Source organism: Prionailurus viverrinus, chromosome D1 (assembly GCF_022837055.1).
Source record: "Prionailurus viverrinus isolate Anna chromosome D1, UM_Priviv_1.0, whole genome shotgun sequence".
In the NCBI taxonomy this organism is placed as follows: Eukaryota; Metazoa; Chordata; class Mammalia; order Carnivora; family Felidae; genus Prionailurus; species Prionailurus viverrinus.
The window spans coordinates 101617869-101639309 of record NC_062570.1 but is presented as its reverse complement, the minus strand read 5'-3'; the positions used below and the strand labels follow the sequence as shown (position 1 = coordinate 101639309).

General features: G+C 35.7%; 2 protein-coding genes across 2 annotated transcripts; both read right to left on the bottom strand.

Moving 5' to 3' along the window:
• Positions 1 to 6494: 6494 nt before the first annotated feature.
• LOC125146561 (olfactory receptor 8K3-like) lies at positions 6495 to 7484 on the bottom strand. Its single transcript, XM_047823269.1, has one exon. The coding sequence runs from the start codon at positions 7482 to 7484 to the stop codon at positions 6495 to 6497; it is 990 nt and encodes a 329-aa protein (XP_047679225.1).
• A 7041-nt stretch (positions 7485 to 14525) lies between these two features.
• Positions 14526 to 15467, bottom strand: LOC125176845 (olfactory receptor 8K3-like). The gene has a single exon (XM_047878722.1). The coding sequence runs from the start codon at positions 15465 to 15467 to the stop codon at positions 14526 to 14528; it is 942 nt and encodes a 313-aa protein (XP_047734678.1).
• Between the last annotated feature and the right edge of the window lie 5974 nt (positions 15468 to 21441).

The window sequence follows — 21441 nt, the reverse complement described above, 5'->3', positions numbered from 1 at the left end:
AAATAAAGACTGTAACAGGAGGTGAAGAAGGACATTATATCATAATTAAGGTCTGTCCACAAAGAATATCTAACAATTGTAAAGATTTATGCCCCTAATGTGGTAGAATCCAAATATACAAGTCAATTAATCACAAACATAAAGAAACTCATTGATAATAATACCATAATAGTTGGGGATTTCAACCACCCACTCACAGCAATGGAGAGATTATCTAAGCAGAAAATCAATAAGGAAGCAATGGCTTTGAATGACACACTGGTCGAATGGACTTAACAGATATATTCAGAACATTTCAGTCTAAAGCAGCAGGATACACATTCTTCTCAAATGCACATGGACATTTGCAGAATACCTCAAATACTGGGTCAAAAATTCAGCTCCCAACAAGCACAAAAAGATCAAGATCATACCTTGCGTATTCAGACCACAACACTATGAAACTCAAAATCAACCACAAGATTTTGTGGAAGTATTCATGGAAAGACCATGAATACTTGGATTAAAGCACATCTTACTAAAGAATGAATGGATTAACCAAGAAATTAAAGTGGAGGTTGAAAAGTACATGGAAGCCAATGAAAATGAAAACACGGCATTCCAAAACCTCTGTGATGCAGCAAAGGTGGTCATAAGAAGGAAGTGTATAACAAACCAGACTTCATAAAGAAGGAAGAAATTTCTCAAATACATAACCTAAACTTACACCTGAAAGAGCTGGAAAAAAGAACAGCAAATAAAGCTCAAAAGTAGCAGAAGCAGGGAAATTAATAAAGTTTAGAGTAGGAGTTAATGTTTGAAATAAAACAAAACACAAAAAACAGTAGGATCAATCAATGAAAGCAGAAGCTGGTTCTTTGAAAGAATTAACAGAATTGATAAAACCCCTGTCCAGACTGATCAAAAAGGAAAAGCAAAGGATCCAAATAAATCAAATCACGAATTAAAGGAGATCACAACCAATGCCACAGAAATGCAAACAATAATAAGAGAATATTATGAGCAATTATATGCCATCAAATTGGGCAATCGAGAAGAAATGGACATATTCACAGAAACACGTACACTACCAAAACTGAAACAGGAAGAAATAGAAAATTTAAACAGGGGGGCCTGGGTGGCTCAGTTGGTTAAGCATCCGGCTTCAGCTCAGGTCATGATCCCACGGTACATGGGTTCGAGCCCTGTGCCGGGCTCTGTGCTGACAGCTCAAGAGCCTGGAACCTGCTTCGGATTCTGTGTCTCCCTCTCTCTGCCCCTCCCCGACTCATGCTCTGTCTCTGTCTCTCTCAAAAATAATTAAACATTAAAATTTTTTTAAAAAAAGAAAATTTTGGGGCGCCTGGGTGGCTCAGTTGGTTGGGCGACTGACTTGGGCTCAGGTCATGATCTCTCAGTCCGTGAGTTCAAGCCCCCACATTGGGCTCTGTGCTGACAGCTCAGAGCCTGGAGCCTGTTTCAGATTCTGTGTCTCCCTCTCTCTCTGACCCTCCCCCGTTCGTGCTCTGTCTCTCTCTGTCTCAAAAATAAATAAACATAAAAAAAATTTTTTAAATAAAAAAAAGAAAATTTTAACACATCCATAACCAGTAAAGAAATTGAATCAGTAATCAAAAATTGAGAGTCCAGGGTTGAACGGCTTTCCAGGGGAATTCTACCAAACATTAGACAACAGTTAACAGCTATTCTTTTGAAGCTGTTCCAAAAAATAGAAATGGAAGGAAAACTTCCAAACTCATTTCATGAGGCCAGCGTTACCTTGATCCCTAAAGCAGACAAATATCCCACCAAAAAGGAGAACTACAAACCAACTTCCCTGATGAACATGGATGCAAAATTTCTCAATAAGATACTAGCAAACCAGATCCAACAATACATTAAAAGAATTATTCACGAAGATCAAGTGGGATTTCTTCCTGTGATGCAAGGCTGGTCCAATATCTGCAAATTAATCAATGTGATACATTATATTAGTAAAAGAAAAGATAAGAACCACATGATTCTCTCAATAGATGCAGAAAAAGCATGTGACAAAATACAGCACTCGTTCTTGATGAAAATCCTCAAGAAAGTAAAGGATAGAAGGAACATACCTCAAGATCATAAAGGACATATATGAAAGACCCCACAACTAAAATCATCCTCAATGGGGAAAAACTGAGAGCCTCCCCCTTAAGGTCAGGAACAGGAAAGGATTTCCAGTCTCACCACTGATTCAACATAGTGGTGGAAGTCCTAACCTCAGCAATCGGACAGCAAAAAGAAAGAAAATTATCCAAATCAGCAAGAAGGAAGTCAAACATTCACTCTTATTTCACCTCATTGCAAATTGAACTATTCTTAACATTAAATTACTTATCCAAACTTATACTTTTCATATATTTCCATAATGTGAAACTTCTCAACCATCTTCAACATCTTTTGTGACAACTTGTTTCAGTCTACACTCGGCCACTACTTTCTAGGACTGCATAATTCAAATATATTGTCTTTGTGAAAATTATTGCATAGACATTTGGCAAAATCACAGAACAATGACATATTTCTTTGTACTCAGAACATATTTTGTATAAGAGTGACTGTCACTCTGCCAAGCAATTTTTCTCATTTGGCATTTGTTCCAAGATCAGGCTTCCAAGTAGAAAGTCTTTATATCAACTGTAAGTAGTTCTAAATAATTATATTCATTTTTTCTGCTGAAAAAAAATCCAGGAATATCCAAAAGCATGCTTCTCTTTAACTTTGTATCATGTCTGTGCATCTGCACAATAGTTATTTGTTGTCTGCAGTGATGTACAAGGGGCAGTCTTTAAAACCTTTATTCATTCCTATGGAGAGTTTGCCTTCTAATCTGAGCCATACGTACAACAATAACAGATATTTTTCTCACGCTGCACGAATTCTTTTTAAAAATCACTTACATGTGTATTTCCAATGGAGCTTAGCACTTATAAAATTTCTGAGCTTACCGAAAGTACGCTGGTCTTGAAGGGAAGGGACTTGGGAAGTAGCTGCGTTTCCCAAATCATAGAACTTGAAAAGAGTAAAACCCTCAATTGAAGCATTTTGTTGAACTTTCTTCTTATTGTCATAAAATACATATAGCATAAAATGTACCATTTTAATGATTTTAGCTTTTAATTTGTAAGTATATATTTGTGTCATTAGATACATACCTACTATTTTGCAACCATCATGGTTATCTACCTCCAGAACATTCTCATCATTCCAAACTGAAACTCTATACCCACAAAACATCTATACCCATTCTCTTTTCTTCCATCATGTTGCAACTACTGTTTCTGCTTCTATGGATTTTACAATTCTAGCTTCCTCACATAAAGGAAGTCATATGAAATAAATAAATACATAAACATTATCTCTTTTTCATTTTTTTCTAATTATTATGGGTGGGATATAGAAATAAAGTTGATTTTTTGTAATTTGTTTCATATCCAGCAAATTTTATAAATACATGTATTATTTTTAATAAATTATTTATAGTTTTTTCTATGTAGGTAAGACATCAAAAAAAATTTTTAATGGTAGTGTGTGCTTTCCCATCTATCTTTATACTTTTTATTTCCTAATGTGGTGAACCAGCTACAATGTCCAATATATACTGAATATAAACGGTGAGTCTGGATCTCCTCGTCTTAGGAGTGTTCAGAGGAAAATCTTTAATGTTTCAGTATTATATTACAAGTTTTCTGTATGTTTTTAAAATGTAATAATATGTACCCATGATTATGATATCATACAAGTATTTTCACTACCTTCAATACCTCTGTGTTCAATCGATTTATTCCCCCACATGTAGGATTTTTTTAGATATTATTTATAACACCAGTTTCTACTATCCTGCTCAGCGAGGCAGTTTATTACAAATCAGTGTTGAATTTCATCATAAACCTGTAAAGGATGTTGAATTATGTGATTTATGTAATGGGTTTTCGTGTGTGAAATCAGCCTTGCATTCTTGTCTACATTCAGTACTCCTCAACTGTATCAAACATTCTAAACCAAAATGGGTCACTTGTATAAAGTGCCAAGTGAGTACAGCTCAATCTCATTTATATTTTCATTAGCCAGTGTGATTTCGGGAGAGCCTGGAGTCTCTCATTTAATATTATATCCATTCATTCTTCACCTCCCTGGCCTTCTTCACTTATTCCGAGTCATGAAGATATTTTCCTTTTGTTCAAGAAATGTTGTGGTTTTGGGGCACCTGGGTGGCTCAGTCTGTTAAACAGCTGACTCCTTATTTCAGCTCAGGTCATAATCTCATGGTTCTGCTGGTGAGAAGAAGCCCTGTGTCCATCTCTGCACTGACAGCCAGGAGCCTGCTTGGGATTCTATCTCCCTCTCTCTCTGCCTCTCTCCCATTCACACATGTGATCTCTTTCTCTCAAAATAAGTAAATAAACATTTAAAAAATAATCTAGCTTTATTAAAGGAAGTTGTACCTGTCATTAGATTCATCTTGTGGGACATTGCCTGGCTATTTTAAATCTCTTGGCTTGCCATATAAATTTTGATATCAACTGAAATATTTAAAAGTACTATTGGGATTGTACTGTTACTGTGTTAAATCTATAGGATATCTTAAGGAGAACTGACCTCATCACAGCATTTACTTCTTCCAAACAATGAACATGATGTACTCCTACATCTATGTTTTCTTTAATTACTGAGCAAGGCTTTTGTAATTTCTAACCACAAAATCATGTAAATTGTAGATTTTCTCCTAACTATGAGACAAATTTTTTTAGGTGTAATTGATAGTTTAAAATTTTATTTTTAAGCAACACTCTCAACAATAGCCAAATTATGGAAAGAGCCTAAATGTCCATCAACTGATGAATGGATAAAGAAATTGTGGTTTATATACACTATGGAGTACTACATGGCAATGAGAAAGAATGAAATATGGCCCTTTGTAGCAACATGGATGGAACTGGAGAGTGTTATGCTAAGTGAAATAAACCATACAGAGAAAGGCAGATACCATATGTTTTCACTCTTAGGTGGATCCTGAGAAACTTAACAGAAACCTATGGGGGAGGGGAAGGAAAAAAAAGGAGGTTAGAGTGGGAGAGAGCCAAAGCATAAGAGACTCTTAAAAACTGAGAACAAACTGAGGGTTGATGGGGGGTGGGAGGGTGGGGAGGGTGGGTGATGGGTATTGAGGAGGGCACATTTTGGGGTGAGCACTGGGTGTTGTATGGAAACCAATTTGACAATAAACTTCACATATTGAGAAAAATAAATTAAAAAAAAATAAAGGCAAAAAAATAAAATTTTATTTTTACCTGTTTATTACTAGTGGATAGCAAAATAATTGATCTTTCATTTGGAAACTTTATATGTACTAACCTTGCAAAATTTATTCATTACTTTCAGTGTATCAGCTTGAAGATATTTTTGAATTTTTAATATATACAATTATGAATCTTACAAACAATAATACTTTTATTTATGCTTTCCTCAGCATGCATATAGTCACAAATCATAATTTCACAGAAATCTACCCATGCAAGCAATAGTCCAAGGCTGAAACAATGTTAGTTGTTTCATCAGTGGATGAACTCATTGCAGATGTGGTAGACATAGTGAGAGAACTAGAATCAGAAGTGGAGCCTGAAGATGTGAATGAATGGCTGAAATCTCATGACAAAACTTTAATGGATGAAGAATTGCTTCTTATGCATGAACCAAGAAAGTGATTTCTTCAAGTGGAATCTACTCCTGGTGAAGATGCTGTAAGGTTGTTGAACTGGCAACAGTGGATTTAGAATATGGATTTAGAATATGACATACACATGGTCGATAGAGCAGTAGCAGGGTTTGAGAAGATTGACTCCATTTTGAAAAGAAGTTCTACTGTGGTTAAATGCTATCAAACAGCACCACATGCTACAGGGAAGTTATTCATGAAAGGAAGAGTCAATCAATGCAACACACTTCACTGTTGTCTTATTTTAGGAAATTACCACAGTTGGGGTGCCTGGTGGCTCAGCTGGTTGGGTGTCTGACTCAGCTCAGGTCATGATATCGCCATTCAGAGTTTGAGCCCTGCATCAGGCTCTGTGCCTGTTTTGGATTCTGTGTCTCCTCTCTCTCTCTCTCTCTCTGTTCCTCCCCCGCTCATGCTCTGTCTCTGTCTCTCTCTTAAAAATAAAGAAACATTTAAAAAAATTTTAATTAAAAAAACCCAGAAAATACTACAGTCACCCTAACCTTTGTCAACCACCACCCTGACCAGTAAGCAGCCATCAAGATGGAGGCAAGACCCTCTAGGCAAAATATTATGACTTTGAAGGCTCAGATGACAGCATTTTCAAGCAATACAGTGTTTTTTTTAAACTATACACATTGTATGATTACCTTTAATGCTAAAAAACACTTAACAGACTATAATACAGGGTCAACATAACTTTTATATGTATTGGAAACCAAAAATTCATTTAATTTGGTTTACTGTGAAATTTGCTTCATTGTGGTGGACTGGAACCAAACCCGCAATATCTCTGAAGTATGTCTATATTTGCACACTTTCTCCAAGTTCTTCGTAGGGCATTTTTCACCTCTTTGTTCCTCAAGCTGTAGATCATTGGATTCAGCATGGGTATAACCAACGTGTAAAATAAGGCGGCCATATTATCAGTATCAAAGGAATGAGTAGATTTCGGCTGCACATACATAAAGAATAGAGTGCCATAGAATAAGGCAATCACTGCCAGATGGGATCCACAGGTGGAGAAAGCCTTGTGCCTGCCTTCTGCAGAGTTCATCCTGAAGATGGCAACAGAGATTAGAATGTAGGACACAAGGACTGTGAGAAGAGATGACACCAAATTAAAAGCAGAAAAGATCAGAATTATCAATCTAATTTCATCGGTGCCTGAACAGAGCAAAGCTATCAATGGTAGACTGTCACAGTAGAAATGCCTGATGACATTATAATCACTAAATGATGAAAGGAAAATTTTCATGATGGTCAACAAAGACAAAGAGACACTATAGAGATAAGGCATTACCACTAGCACCTGACATAATCTTTGTGACATAACAGCTGTGTAGAGCAGAGGGTTACGGATGGCCACATAGCGGTCATAGGCCATTGCCGACCGAATGAAAATTTCGTTAATGATAAAAATATTGAAAAAAGTGAGTTGGGTGGCACACCCATTAAAGGAGATTGTATGTTGATCTACAGCATAATTTACTAGCATTTTGGGTCCCACAGCTGTTGAATAACCAAGATCAGTGAAAGCCAGGTGTCTGAGGAAGAAGTACATGGGTGTTTGTAGCCTAGAGTCTATCTTGGTGAGGATGATCAAACCCAGATTACCCACGACTGAGACCAGATAAACAGTGAGGAGTAGTCCAAATAATGGAGCCTGCAGCTCAGGGAGTCCTGTGATTCCCATTAGAATGAATTCTTTCAACAGTGTTAGATTGTGTTTGTCTGTGCAGGCCATTCGGGAAACCTATACTGGGAATAAATACAAAAATAATCATTAACTTTCATGACATGACTGAGAGGACCATTTTAATAATGATTAAAGGCCTAAATCTTTCATTATGGCCTGTGGCCGTAATTGTCTGTTCCAGCACCTGGCAGCTCATTTCTCTCTTTCTCTCCCTTCCTCTCTCTTTCTCTCCCTCTCTCAGCTTAGCTGAGCTCTTTATAGCTTTCTTAGATATGACAGCAAAATAACAAACAACAAAGTTAAAATATCCTAAATTGGATTTATCAAAATGTAAAAAACAGACAAGTTGTATGCATTAATGGACATTATTATGGAATGAAAAATGAACTCATATAATGAAAAAAATTGTCAATCTTCTATCTGGTAAGTGTCTAGTATATAAAATATACAAACGACTCTTACAGTCCAATATCTAAATGGAAAATTACCCAAATTAAACAAAAAAAAACCAGGCAAAAAAGTTGAAGGACATTTCTTACAGAAGATATGCGAATGGACATCGGCATATGAAAAGATATTCAACATCATTAGCCATGAGGGCAATGCAAATCCACACCACAAGGAGATACCACTTCGCTTGTCCTAAGGTGGCTTAAAAAAGAAAAGATAAGAAAAGAAAAAAAAAGGAGGGCACCTTTTGGGATGAGCACTGGGTGTTGTATGGAAATCAATTTGTCAATAAATTTCATAAAAAAAAAAAAGAAAAAAAAAGAAAAGAAAAAAAAATCACAAAGGTTGACAAGGGTGTAGAGATAAGAATCCTTGTGTATTAATGGGAAGGTAAAACAGTACAGTCACTATGGATGGAGTTTGATGGTGACTCCATACATCAAGCTAAGAATTACCATTCTGATCCAGTAATTCCTTTCCAGATGTGTACCCCCAAAGTACCGACAACCACAAGAGTTCATACAAAAACTTTGCAGGTAAATGTTCATGACAGCATTTGTAAGAGTTACACCAGTTCATGATAGTCAAAACTTGGGGACAACCCAAATGTCCATCAACCAATGCATGGATAGCATCTCTGTTGTCTCCACACAATAAGAAATTAGGAAGCCATACAAGGAAAGAAGTATTGTTATATGCAACAACATGGATGAGCCTTTAAAACGTGCTAAGCAAAAGAAGCCAACTATAAAAGGGCACATTTGTGCATATTATATTATATAATTCCATTATATGAAATATCCAGAAGAGATGAATCCATAGAGAGAGAAAGCAGATTAGCGGTCAGGAACACTAAATTCATTCTCAGGAGACAATACAGTTAGGGACATATTTCGGGTGGATATTAAAAGCATCATAAATCTCTCGGAATAAATGAGAATATCAGAGTGTGTGCTCTCTTTTAAATCCATGCTACTAAATACAAGTCCCCTTATATGTGAGAAAAGATATGACGTGTTTCTAATTATCTTTAGAGTTCTATGTAAAACACTAAACTTTATTTTACATGGTTCTATTTACATTACTTTGTATGATTATTGAAGGTAACCTGGTTCTTACCTTTTAGATCTGTTTTTTTCCCTCCCAACTTTTTTTCAAACATGTAAAAAATACAATGAGATTAGCGTTGGACCTTCACTATAAAACTACCCTAAGGATAGAGGTGAGAGAATTAAATTATTCCCCAGCCCTGCCCCCTCCTATTGCCAAATACATCTTTTTACACTAAATTAGGTGACAATGAGTATATTCAACATGGAAGGTCAACAAAATATAGATTTAAATATATATACTTACACATCAAAGTAATTTTCAAGGGGGAATAGAGTTTTAGAAAAAAAAACTATTAAATAAGTGGAAAATACACTGTAATTGTAATCAAAATACATATTACTGCTTTAAAATTTTGCAAGAATCCTTCTTTATTGAAATTTGTATGTGCACATATTTTAATCTTAATTCCAATCTACATGAGATGTGCTTTTCGTTATTTAAGGGATAATCTGATGGCATTTCAGAGACTATTCCAAAGTTTACAGGTAAGGAAGAGGGGCAATCCTGTTATTAATCAGATGTTACGAGGTGATGGAGGCATTATGTACTGATATCAATGCTTTAATAGTTTGCTTTCACCTCACTTCCAACTAAAAGGGATGGTTTGAAAGGACATTGATAAATTTGGGAAACACATGATGTATTTGAAACAGAGAAATTGCAAGTGTTACAAACACATTGAGGCAATCCTTTTACTTTAGAGGGACTGGAAACCACTATGGAAATGTGTGATTTGAGTTAGAAATTCTGAAAATATCCAATTAACTACGCATAATAGTATCATATTTGACATTTTACTAAGGGTCCAAGTGAAAGAAACTAAACAGGAAAATCTTAAGGTCTTGGGTGTGAATTTCTTAACCAACTCCCTTTTCAGAGATTGCTTTTCCCCCCCCACTATTCAATGATTACAACCTTGTTGCATCTTAGCAAACGTCTAGCTTTCACCAAAAATTATAATAAAGATGTTTACAACCTTGTATTTGCCCAGAAACTTCAGTTAACAAAAGAGAACTGTTAAAGAGATAGTTAAATCATGGAAGCGGCTGTGGGTTTGGGGACAATAATGTAAATCGGAGGTGGGGTCCTGAAGAGTCACTAGACTCAGAGTTAGTCACAGAGACAGCTGCAGTGTGCTCGTCTGCGAGATGGAAAATCTCTGGGCTCCCATTTGTTCATGGAACAACCCAGTAAGGATTTATGGATGACTTTACTCCTTTGAGTCTCTCCCTGAGGAGAAAGAATACAAGCTAATTATGCCTCAAGCGTTTGAAAATATCAAACAAAGGTGTGGTATATCTCCTAATTCTACAGGACATCTTTATATTCCCCTGCAAATAAAGTTATGTTAGATACCTTTCCACAATGTCTCCTGGTAAAGTCTTTCTACTATAACCCAGTGATCTGGAATCAAATCGTTGTATTTGTAGGAAAGATGTTTTCATTGTTTTTGCAACCCTTAATGATCTTCTTCTACTACAATGGCTTTTTATGAGTTTATCTCTGGGGGCAGAATGAAGATGATTGAATGATGCTTACTACATCATTAAAAAATTTACAAGTAAAAGTAAAAATTTACAAGTACTTGTTTTCCCCTTTTTTGTGGTGTTTTAACGTATTTAAACATAATATACTTATTAACAAATGCATGCATCATACATTTTTGCAAATTCAAGACAACTGTATAATCAGAATCCAGATCAAACAGCTATGATGATAGTAAAATTGAAACATTTACCAGGACCCCAGGAGAATCCTTCAGTCTGCTGTCTGCGATGAACTGTCCCCTTAAACACACACACACTCACATGTGCATACACACATGAATAATCCTTTTTCTGCCTGCTAACACTGTGAATTATTTTTATCTATTTTTGTTACCTTTATTTTTTTTTTAATTTTTTCAAACGTTTTATTTATTTTTAAGACAGAGAGAGACAGAGCATGTGTGGGGGAGGGGCAGAGAGAGAGAGAGAGAGAGAGAGAGAGAGAGAGAAAGACACAGAATCTGAAGCAGGCTCCAGGCTCTGAGCTATCAGCACAGAGCCTGAAGTGGGGCTCGAACTCACACACTGGGAGATCGTGACCTGAGCCGAAGTCCGACGCTCAACAGACTGAGCCACCCAGGCACCCCGTCATGTATTTTTTAAGGATAATAATTTATAGTTTATAAAAACATTTTGCCCTGATATAGAGAAGAATTTCTTGAAAATGGTAATTAAAAACAGCTACTCCCACATCCTTGATGTCCACACCAATACCTTTTGTCATCTTCATATTGTATTTCTTGTCTACTCTTTATGGATTTGGAACAGTTACCTTTATATTATGCTTACAAATCCTTTGTCCGAGGTTTGTCTGATTATGTAGGTCTGATAAAAGTATCTTCTCCCTCAGGCATCTAAGGGTGCCTGGGTGGCTCAGTTGGTTGAGCATATGACTTCAGCTCAGGTCATGATCCGCCCTCCATGGGTTCAAGCCCCAGGTGGAGCTCTGACAGTTCAGAGCCTGGAGACTGCTTTGGATTTTGTGTCTCCCTCTCTCTCTGCCCCTCCCCCACTCATTCTCTGTCTCTCTCTATTTCTCAAAAGTGAATAAACGTTAAAAAAAATACTCCCTTGGGCATCTGGATGGTTAAGTTGGTTAAGAGTCTGACACTTGATACTGGCTCAGGTCATGATCTCATGGTTTGGGAGTTTGAGCCTCTGTTGGGCTCTGTGCTGACAGATAAGGATTTTCTCTTCTCTCTCTCTCTGCTCCTCCACACCCTCTAAAAATTTTTTTTTTAAAAAGCATCTTTTCCCACTGTTAGAGTTTCCTTCTCATACTATTAATTGTGATGAACATAATTTAAGTCAATGCAATGAATCATTTTAAATCTTAGATAACCATTGTTTTATGAGGTCTGTTTAAAATGCTTTATATATTTCAATATCTCCAAGATGTTTCACTATTCTTTCCTTTTAGATGTTTGTATTTCACATTGAGATCTTTAATCAAGTAGAATTGAGTCTGTATAGGGACTGGGTATGCGCCCAGATCCTTTTTTTCTCTCCAAATAAATATACAAATTGCCTAAGAGTATTTATGGAGAAGATCGTTCTTCCTCTTTGAGAAAATAGTGATGCATCCATCATAAGTTAGGTAACAGTGTATTTGTAGATCTGTTTCTGAAGTCACTATTGTATTCCATCAATCATTTGGTCCGTTTTCTGGACAATGTTCTCTTTCCTTTTTTTTTTTTTTTTTTTATTGCTGTGTAATTGTCACACAACGTACGTTAGTCTCAGATGTAAAACACAGTGAATCAACGTGTTTATCCATTATGTTATGCTAACCGCAAGTGTAGCTACCACCTGTCAATACCATTGACTATATTTTCTATGCTGTACCTTTTATTCCTGTAACTTAACTCATTCCATAATTGGAAGCCTGTATCTTCCTCTCCTCACCCCCCCCCCCGGCCTTTTTGCCTATCCCCCATCCCCCTCCTCTCTGGCAACCATAAATTTGTTCTCCGTATTGATAGGTCTACATCTAACTTTGCTTGTTTGTTGATTTGATTGTTTGTTTTTAGATTCCGTATATTAGTGAATCATATGGTATTTGTATTTCTCTGTCTGGCTTGTTTCGCTTACCATAATACTTTCTGTGTCAACCCATGTTGGCACAAATGGCAAGATCTCATCCTTTTTTGTCTTTTACATTTATTTATTTTTGATAGAGAGAGACAGAGCACAAGTGGGGGAAGGGCAGAGAGAAGATGAACCAGAATCCCAAGCAGGCTTTGTGCCATCGTCGCAGAGCACGACGTGGGGCTCGAACCCATGAACCGTGAGATCATGACCTGAGCCAAAGTCGGATGCTTAACCAAATGAGCCACTCAGGTGCCGCAAGATCTCATCCATTTTAAGGCTGAGTAATATTCCATTGTGTATAAATTCCACATCTTCTTTATTCTATCATCTAACAGTGGCTACTTGGGCTGATTCCATATTTTGGCTGATGTAAATACTACTGCAGTGACTATAGAGGTGCATATAACTTTTTGAATTAGTGTTTTTGTATTCTTTTATATTCTTAGGGTAAATACCCAGTAATGACATTCTTGGATCATGTGGCATTTTCATTTCTAAATTTTAGAGGAACCTCTTAAGTTTTTAGAGCCACTATTTCCACAGCGGCTATACCAATTAGGAAAAAAGAAATTTAATTACTATAGCTTTGTAATAGGTCATGAAATCTGGTAGTATAACTCCTGTAACTTTAATCTTTCTTCAAACTATCTTTGTATTTTTTGGCATTTTGCCTCTCTTAATTAAGTTTATAATCAGCTTCCATAATTCTAAAATAAAGAAGGAAAAAGAATGAAAGAATGAAGAAAGGAAGATTAAAAAATAGTTTCTATAATAATTTAAAACTATCTAGTTTATTAATGTTTACACATTAAAATAATATTGCTTAATTAAAGAAATTGGTATCTGTTATTGGAATGCCTCTGTATTCTTTCTTTTATAATATTCTAGATATTTGCATTTCCACGTAATCTTTAAAATCAACTCGACTATTAAAAAATGCTGCTGCAGTTTTGATTGTTACTACGTTAAATATATAGAATAATTTAGGGAAAACTAACTACCATGCAACATTTACTTCTTCTCAGCAATGGTATGGTATATGCTACATTTATGACTTCTTTAATAATTCAGTAATGTTTTTATAGTTCGTAGCAGAGATGTGATGCAACTTGCTTATTAAATTTTCCCTAAGTATTATAGACTTTTCATTTCTAGTGTAATTGATAGTTTAAAACTTTACTTTTACCTTTTTTTTGTTATTGTAAAGCAAAAAAACAAATCTGATCTTTAATATGCTGACTTAATGTGCACTAACCTTGCAAAATTCAGTTATTATTTCTAATGTTTCAGCATGGACAGTTTTTGAAATTTTAATGTAAACAATTATGCCGCCTGAAAATAAATACACTTTTATTTCTGCTTTCCCCAAGCATATACAGGTACACATATCGCTTAATAAAAGCTGAGATGCTTCCCACAACAAGAGGATAGAGTTCAAGTGTCATTAAGGTAGATATAATTGATTATTCATTATTGTGTGTATTTCCCCCAACAGGAACAATAGTTGCCATCTTCTATATGCCATATGCCATTGTGGTGGGGACTAGCATTTATTTAACATTTAGGCAAAGACATTAGAAAGCCTTTTAAATGATAATATCTAAGGGGAGATGTATTACAACAAACCCAAGAAACAATACAAGTTGTCTTCAATTGTAACATAAGTACTTAGGAATGTGAGAACAGTAGTCTGGACTTCAGTCTCCTCCACTGAAACCAAAAATGATATCAGAGGGATCATCATTACTGAAACATCTATACATTGAAAATGGGAAAAACAATTCTAGTTTTCCGTGACTTTTATACATTAGTCCTTTCTAAGGCCTATGGCATATAATCAACAATAGTCTATAAACTAATTTATTATATACGTAGTCCACAGTGAACTCTACATAGGCAGTTTGTGCAGATTTTTCCATATCCGACGCAGGGCACCTTTTACCTCTTTGTTCCTCAAACTGTAGATCATGGGATTCAGCATAGGTATTATCAAAGTATAAAATACAGAGGCAATTTTATCAGTATCAAAGGAATGACTGGATTTGGGTTGCACGTACATGAAGAATAGAGTTGCATATAATACAACGACCACTGTCATATGGGATCCACAGGTGGAGAAGGCCTTGTGCCTGCCCTGTGCAGAGTTCATGCTGAGGATGGCCATCAGGATCAAGATGTAGGAGACAAGCACTATCAGAAGAGAAGACACCAAATTAAATGCTGAAAAGATCAGTATTATCAACTCAATGTCACGTGTGCTTGAGCACAACAAAGTTAATAAGGGAAGATTGTCACAATAAAAATGTCTAATGACATTATGGTCACAAAAGGATGACATAAAAATCTTTATGGTGATTATCAGAGAAAGAAAGGCACTGTAGACATAGGGGACAGCCACCAGCACCCAGCACACCTTTTGTGACATAACAACCATATAAAGCAGAGGATGACAGATGGCCATATAGCGGTCATAGGCCATTGCTGACAGAATGAAAAGCTCGCTGATGATGAACAAGATGAAGAAAGCCAGCTGTGTGGCGCACCAGTTATAAGGGATTGTGTTTTGATTACCTATGAAATTGACTAACATTTTGGGCCCCACAGCTGTTGAATAACCCAGATCAGTGAGAGCCAGGTGTCTGAGGAAGAAATACATGGGTGTTTGTAGCCTGGAGTCCACCTTGGTAAGGATGATCATGCCCAGGTTGCCCACCACTGAGATCACATAGATGCTGAGGAAGAGTCCAAAGAAGGGAGCCTGCAGCCCTGGCCGGTCTGTGATTCCCATTAGGATGAATTCTGTTAGCACTGTTTGATTTGGTTGGTTCATCCTGGCCATGAAGGAAGAATGCTGTGGGAGAAACATCACAAGAGTCCTTGAGATTCTGGAGACAGCATCTGTTCCCATTTTAGAACCCAAAGTCATTATGGGTAAGACAAATCCAAGTTTTTAGGGGAGGTGACTTAAGGGGCGCCTGAGTGGCTTAGTCACTTAAGCATCTGACTTCGACTTAGGTCATGATCTCACAGTTCGTGGGTTTGAGGCCTATGTCTGGCTCTGTGCTGGCAGCTCAGAGCCCGGAGCCCGCTTTGGATTCTGTGCCTCCCTCTCTGTCTGCCCCTCCCCGACTCACGCTCTGTCTCTGTCTCTTAATTAAACACTAAAAAAAAATTTAGATGAGGTGACTTGAAACAAGACTCACCGCCAACATTGAAGCTGGAACCAAATTTAGAAAGTGTTATAACCTAAGATATATAGTAGCCATTTTTTTTGTGCCAAATGCTAGCTACGATTTTCAAATATATACAACCCCTTTATGACTCTGTCAACAGTGCATCATTAGAAACGTTTGATCTTGAGTGGAAATCCGGATATCCTTTTTAGAAATGTTTTTCGCTTAAAAACTGGAAGGAATTATAATAAAAGGAATAACCTCTACTTCTTGCCCTTGCAACCTTAGTCTCAACCTCCAGAGAAAACCGTGATTAACTAATTGAATAGACTTTGATTTACTTTCTCACTATAATTCTGCATACTAATGGCATTCCCATTCCACCGTTCATTTCATTTTTGAAACCATATTATCATTTCACTATGGTTTTATGAGCTTTAAATATTGTTGATGATTTTTTGAGGATAGACAAGATAGCTATTTTGCAGAAGTCCCCAACATGTGCACTGTAACATACATAAGTAACTTTTATTTTCTCTAGAACAGTGCATGTGAAATTTCAGCACATGTATGTGTTTTTTTTCAGTTTATGATTTTTTCTGTGTTGCATACCAAGTGAGACCTGCATTTAGAAGTTACTCAATATGAGAAAAACACTAAGTGTCATTCTCACATTTGCTTTGACCTAAGAACTAATATCTCTGATGTTGGCTTAATGTTGTATTTACAGTTTTCTAGCACATATTAAAGCAAATAAAAATTATTAAAACGTATTTGCTAATTAAAACGTACCCCCTAAAATTATCCAGAAAACTGCTATAAAATAGTGATTCAACAAAGAGAAATGTCACTCCAAAGTAGGCAGTGCTATTTCGAATGCCTTAGAGACTGGAAAATAATATTGCATGAAGGACATGAGTGAAAGACAAAGATGATAGGGAACAAGGAGAAAGAGATATGGCATGATTTATTCCATGTACATAAATTTTACCTGTTTAAATGTACATGGACCAGGACAAATGATTATTTGATCCAGATAAAGCCAAAGGACCTGGCATGGACAGAAATGGAATATATTTACTATATTTTAATTTGAACACAATTCTTACCCCTTTATTTCATCTTCCATAAAAATACATAAAATGGTTGGTTCTAACACATTGAATTTAAGGACTGAACTTTATCTACCTCTACTTTCCCAACTATTTTCTCCTTGTTTTTAAAGGTAGGTGCTTCCAAAGTTTTGTGGGGAAAAAAATCATTTCAAACTCTCCAATATATAAGAAATGAGGACTACAGTGTGACTCATTCTAGGAGGCACAAAATCCTGATTTAAAAAATAAAAATATAATTTAAAAAGCCACAATATATTCAGGCCTATAATTTCACTTATATAGATATAAAACCCTAAACAATACTAATATATTATTGGTATCACTTTTAAAAATGTGTAAGAATTATAAAACACTTGTTCAAGCTGTGTTGATTCCATGTTTGGCTGGAAGGTTTAATTTTGGAAAATCTATAATTAGAATTCACCACATTATCAGAATGAATTAGAAAACAAAATGACCATATGAGTAGATGAGGAATTAATAATATTTAGGATAGATAAAAGCTATAAAACTTAAGAATAAAAAGAAAATTCCATAATTGTAGGATATCTTATAAAAACTAGGCAGAACCTACTCTTAAAAGGAGAAAAAATAAAATGTTTTATGGAAACATTATAGAAGCCTTAAATAAATTAGTACAAATACCATGTTCCTAGATTGCACAATGAAGTGACAAAATGTCAGTTCTGCTGAAATTAGTCTATTTTATCGATGCCCTTGCAATTGAAATCTAAGGATATTTGTAGAATTTGCAAATGATTTCAAAGGCATTGAGAAAATACAAATTATATGGAATAAGCAAGACATTTTGAAAAGACCAAATGGTAAAATTATAAAGCTGGAATTATTGAAACAATATGGCATACATCAGTGGAACAGAATAAGGACTTCAGGAAAAGATCCATGAATGTATAGAACTATAGTTTATGACTGAAGTAGGATGTTAGGACAAGCATGCAAAATCGAACTATTCAGTGGAGCTAGGGAAAATCTTTATCCCTATATAGGATGAAGAAATCGGATATTTGCTCATCCTTACAAGGTCAAGGACTTAACATTATAAGAAAATGTTAAACTTTTATAACCTTAAAATGTTAACCTTTTATAACCTTAAAAACTAGAACCTCTGGTTGCCCACAAATAAAAATTTCAAGTTTAATTTGGGAGATAAAACTACTTCACAAAATTTTCTCTACCCAAAAATCTATTCAAATTAACAAAATATCGACAGCAAAGCAATAACATTCACTAGCGACAACCAAACAAATGACAAAGTCTAATGCCTGAAGCTACAAAAATTATACCCAAAGAAGGGACTAATCCACAGTAGTTCGTACAGTTGGCCAAACCTCTTCATCCCAACATCCATTTTATTGTGATTTTACAAACCCTGGAGTTCTTCTGAAATTCAATGAAGTATTAAGTGGCCCTCCTCCCACCAGCCCTAACCAAGCACTGCCTGAAAAGAAACAAGGAAATTGAGCATCACACCTGACTCTTATTAGATGAAAGCAGAAACTCGAGAGCTGTACCAGGACCAGGAGGATGGACATGAGTCCCAGGATGTTCTCTTATGCAAATGTAAGCACCCAATCTGAAGTCGATATTCTGTAACATTTTGCCAATAGCCTCAAATGAAATAAATGGGTTGGTTAAATGGAGAACATTGCTCTCCCACTCAGAGGAGGGAGGGAAAGAGAGAGGGAGGGAAGGAGATAGGGTGACTTTAAGCTGAGCTTGCAAAAAATGCTGACTCCCCCTTCAGGATGTTTATTGTCTAGAATCTCAACATAAATGTAGGAATAATGGCAAATAAAAATGATGTTCCTTATCACCTTCAATGAACATAATAATAGTGGTAAACATATACCATTACTCCAAAGAAACCTAGTTATGAACAGATGTTATTAATATACCTGATAGAATCTACTGAGTCTGGAATTGGTGACTATATTCATATCTTTCATTTAAATTGGAGACAGCCATCAAAAATCATTGCTGCAGCTAATCTAGCAACATTATAATCAGTGACATCTACTTACCCTAAGCGAGGACTGGCTTCTTGTTCCCCCATGCGATTATGAGCCTGACTGTTGTGAGAAGAATTTATGAGTGTCCCCTCCCTTCACGACATTCCCCTGGGAGCTTGAATGCACTTCTTGGTTATTCCCAAAGCCTCCGAGAACAGGAAATGATGCCACTGGTGTTTGCTAATTATCCAGAGTAACTTGGATTTCTCTATTGAGTAAATGTTTTTTGTTTGTTTGTTTTGTGTGTGTGTGTGTGTGTGTGTGTGTGTGTGTGTGTTTGTTTTTACATCTACAATTCACCTGCTTTTATTAGTTGTTATTTTTATTGCATTTACTCAGGTATCTGGATTTAATAGATTATTTCTTATATGTCTTAATCACCTACAAAGTACATATTTTCGGCATTTCCTGCAAAGACTTCTTCCATATTTTATATCTGAGGATAAAGACAAAATTATCTAATTATGGCCTATAGGGTTTTAAAAGATTCAGAAGGAATAAAAGTTATGAATATGTGTGTAACTCCTATATTTATTTCTTTTTCTAACCTCAAGGAGTAAATTGAGTTCATGACACCCTAATTCTACATCCATGTATATCTTGAGTACTAATTTTCCCTCTCCACTTGTATTTCTCTTCTCCACATAGGTACCTCCTTTACAAAAACTAATAAATGTCTTTACAATGGAATATAGTTTTATAAAATAAATATGACATATGCTTTAAATTGAACAACATATTACATAGCTCATTGATATCTAAGGTTCTCACTCAATTATATGTTTTTGAATTATATTCATTTAACCCCTGAATTCCAATATTTTGTTGATTTCTATTTAAATAAAATTGCTATAACCTGATTCTGTCCTCATTTACAGTAGGTTTGCTCCCATAGTAATAGGCATGTAGTTAGTTACCAACTTTTGATGTTTACATGTCTCACCACAATTAAAAACTTTGTGTGTGTGGTCCCCACTGACCTATGAATGAACATATCTGTGATATATCTTCTGTGTCTCTGACTTGGGAAAAATAGGTACATTTAATTTATTTAAATAAAGATGGTTCTACTTAAAGGTTTCTTTCATTAATATATATTCTATTATCAGTATCCAAGCACATCATAGTCTGGACATCTAATTTTTGAATATGTAGGACTTGTACAAATGGTAAAAGTTGCAACAAATAACTAAAATCAGATGTAACTTTTTAGAGATAAAATTGTTTTTCTTGGTGTAATACATTATTTTTATTATTATTTTTCAATGTTTATTCAGTTTTGAGAGACAGAGTGTAAGTGGGGGAGGGGCAGAGAGAGAGAGAGGGAAACACAGAATCTGAAGCAGGCTTCAGGCTCCAAGCTGTCAGCACAGAGCCTGATGCAGGGCTCAAACTCATGAACCAAGAGATCATGACCTGACCTGAAGTCGGCTGCTCAACCAACTGAGCCACCCAGGCGCCCCAATACATTATTTTCCTTAAGGAATCCAAATATTGGTCTAGATTTGAAATAGAAACATGCATTAAGTATAATCCATGCCAACAAAGAAGTTCAGAAATTATAACACAGATACATGTTAATTTTAATTTATTAAATTAAATTTTAATTTAATTTAATATTAATCTTACTACTTGAATGTCTACAACAGTGATAATGCCGATAAAATAGTTATCGAGGTGACAAAACCCTGACACATATCTTGAGGCAGAGGTTGGGGGATGACCTCCAAATCTTGCTTTTCCTCCTGGGCACCCAGCTGGCGGGATCTCAGCCTCCTGGCAGTTAGGAGTGGAGAAGTGGCCGAGTTGTAGCCTGACTCACCTGTGGTAACAGAGCATCTCCCCATCTGCAGCCAATCTCTCCAGCACTGTGCACTTGCCCTGAATGCTTCCTACAGCACCTTTCTGTTTCAGAGATTGTAGTTCCCTCTAGTGGACCATGCAATGCTGATAAAATGCTGAAAAATCGTGAGAGAGGAAGCCAACAGAGAGAAAATTTATTACAAAAGAGATCAAGAAACTATTAGTTTTCCCCCAATGTCATATATTCTGTGATCAATATGCAATGTTTTAGGCATCCATATCTTAACATGAAAATATCTTACCCACATATTTCATAAAGGTTTTAAATTAATGTAATATAATCTCATGAGTTCATGTCTTGATCACTTTTTGTGATTGTGCAAACATTCATAACCTTTATCATTCACAAAAACTATTAGATCTTTGAAATAGCCATTTTAAAGTATTTTTGGCACTTTATATTTAAAAAATCATTAGTAACCTCTTCTGACAATTATAGCTAAAATTGCTTTTGTAGTCAGATGCTTCTTAAATTGAAATAGAATTAGCATGCAATTTTATATTAGTTTCAGGTGTCTAACATATCGATTCTATAATTCTATACATTACACAGTGCTCACCATGATAAGTATAGTCACCATTATCAACATTGATTACTATTACAAAATTATTGAATATATTCT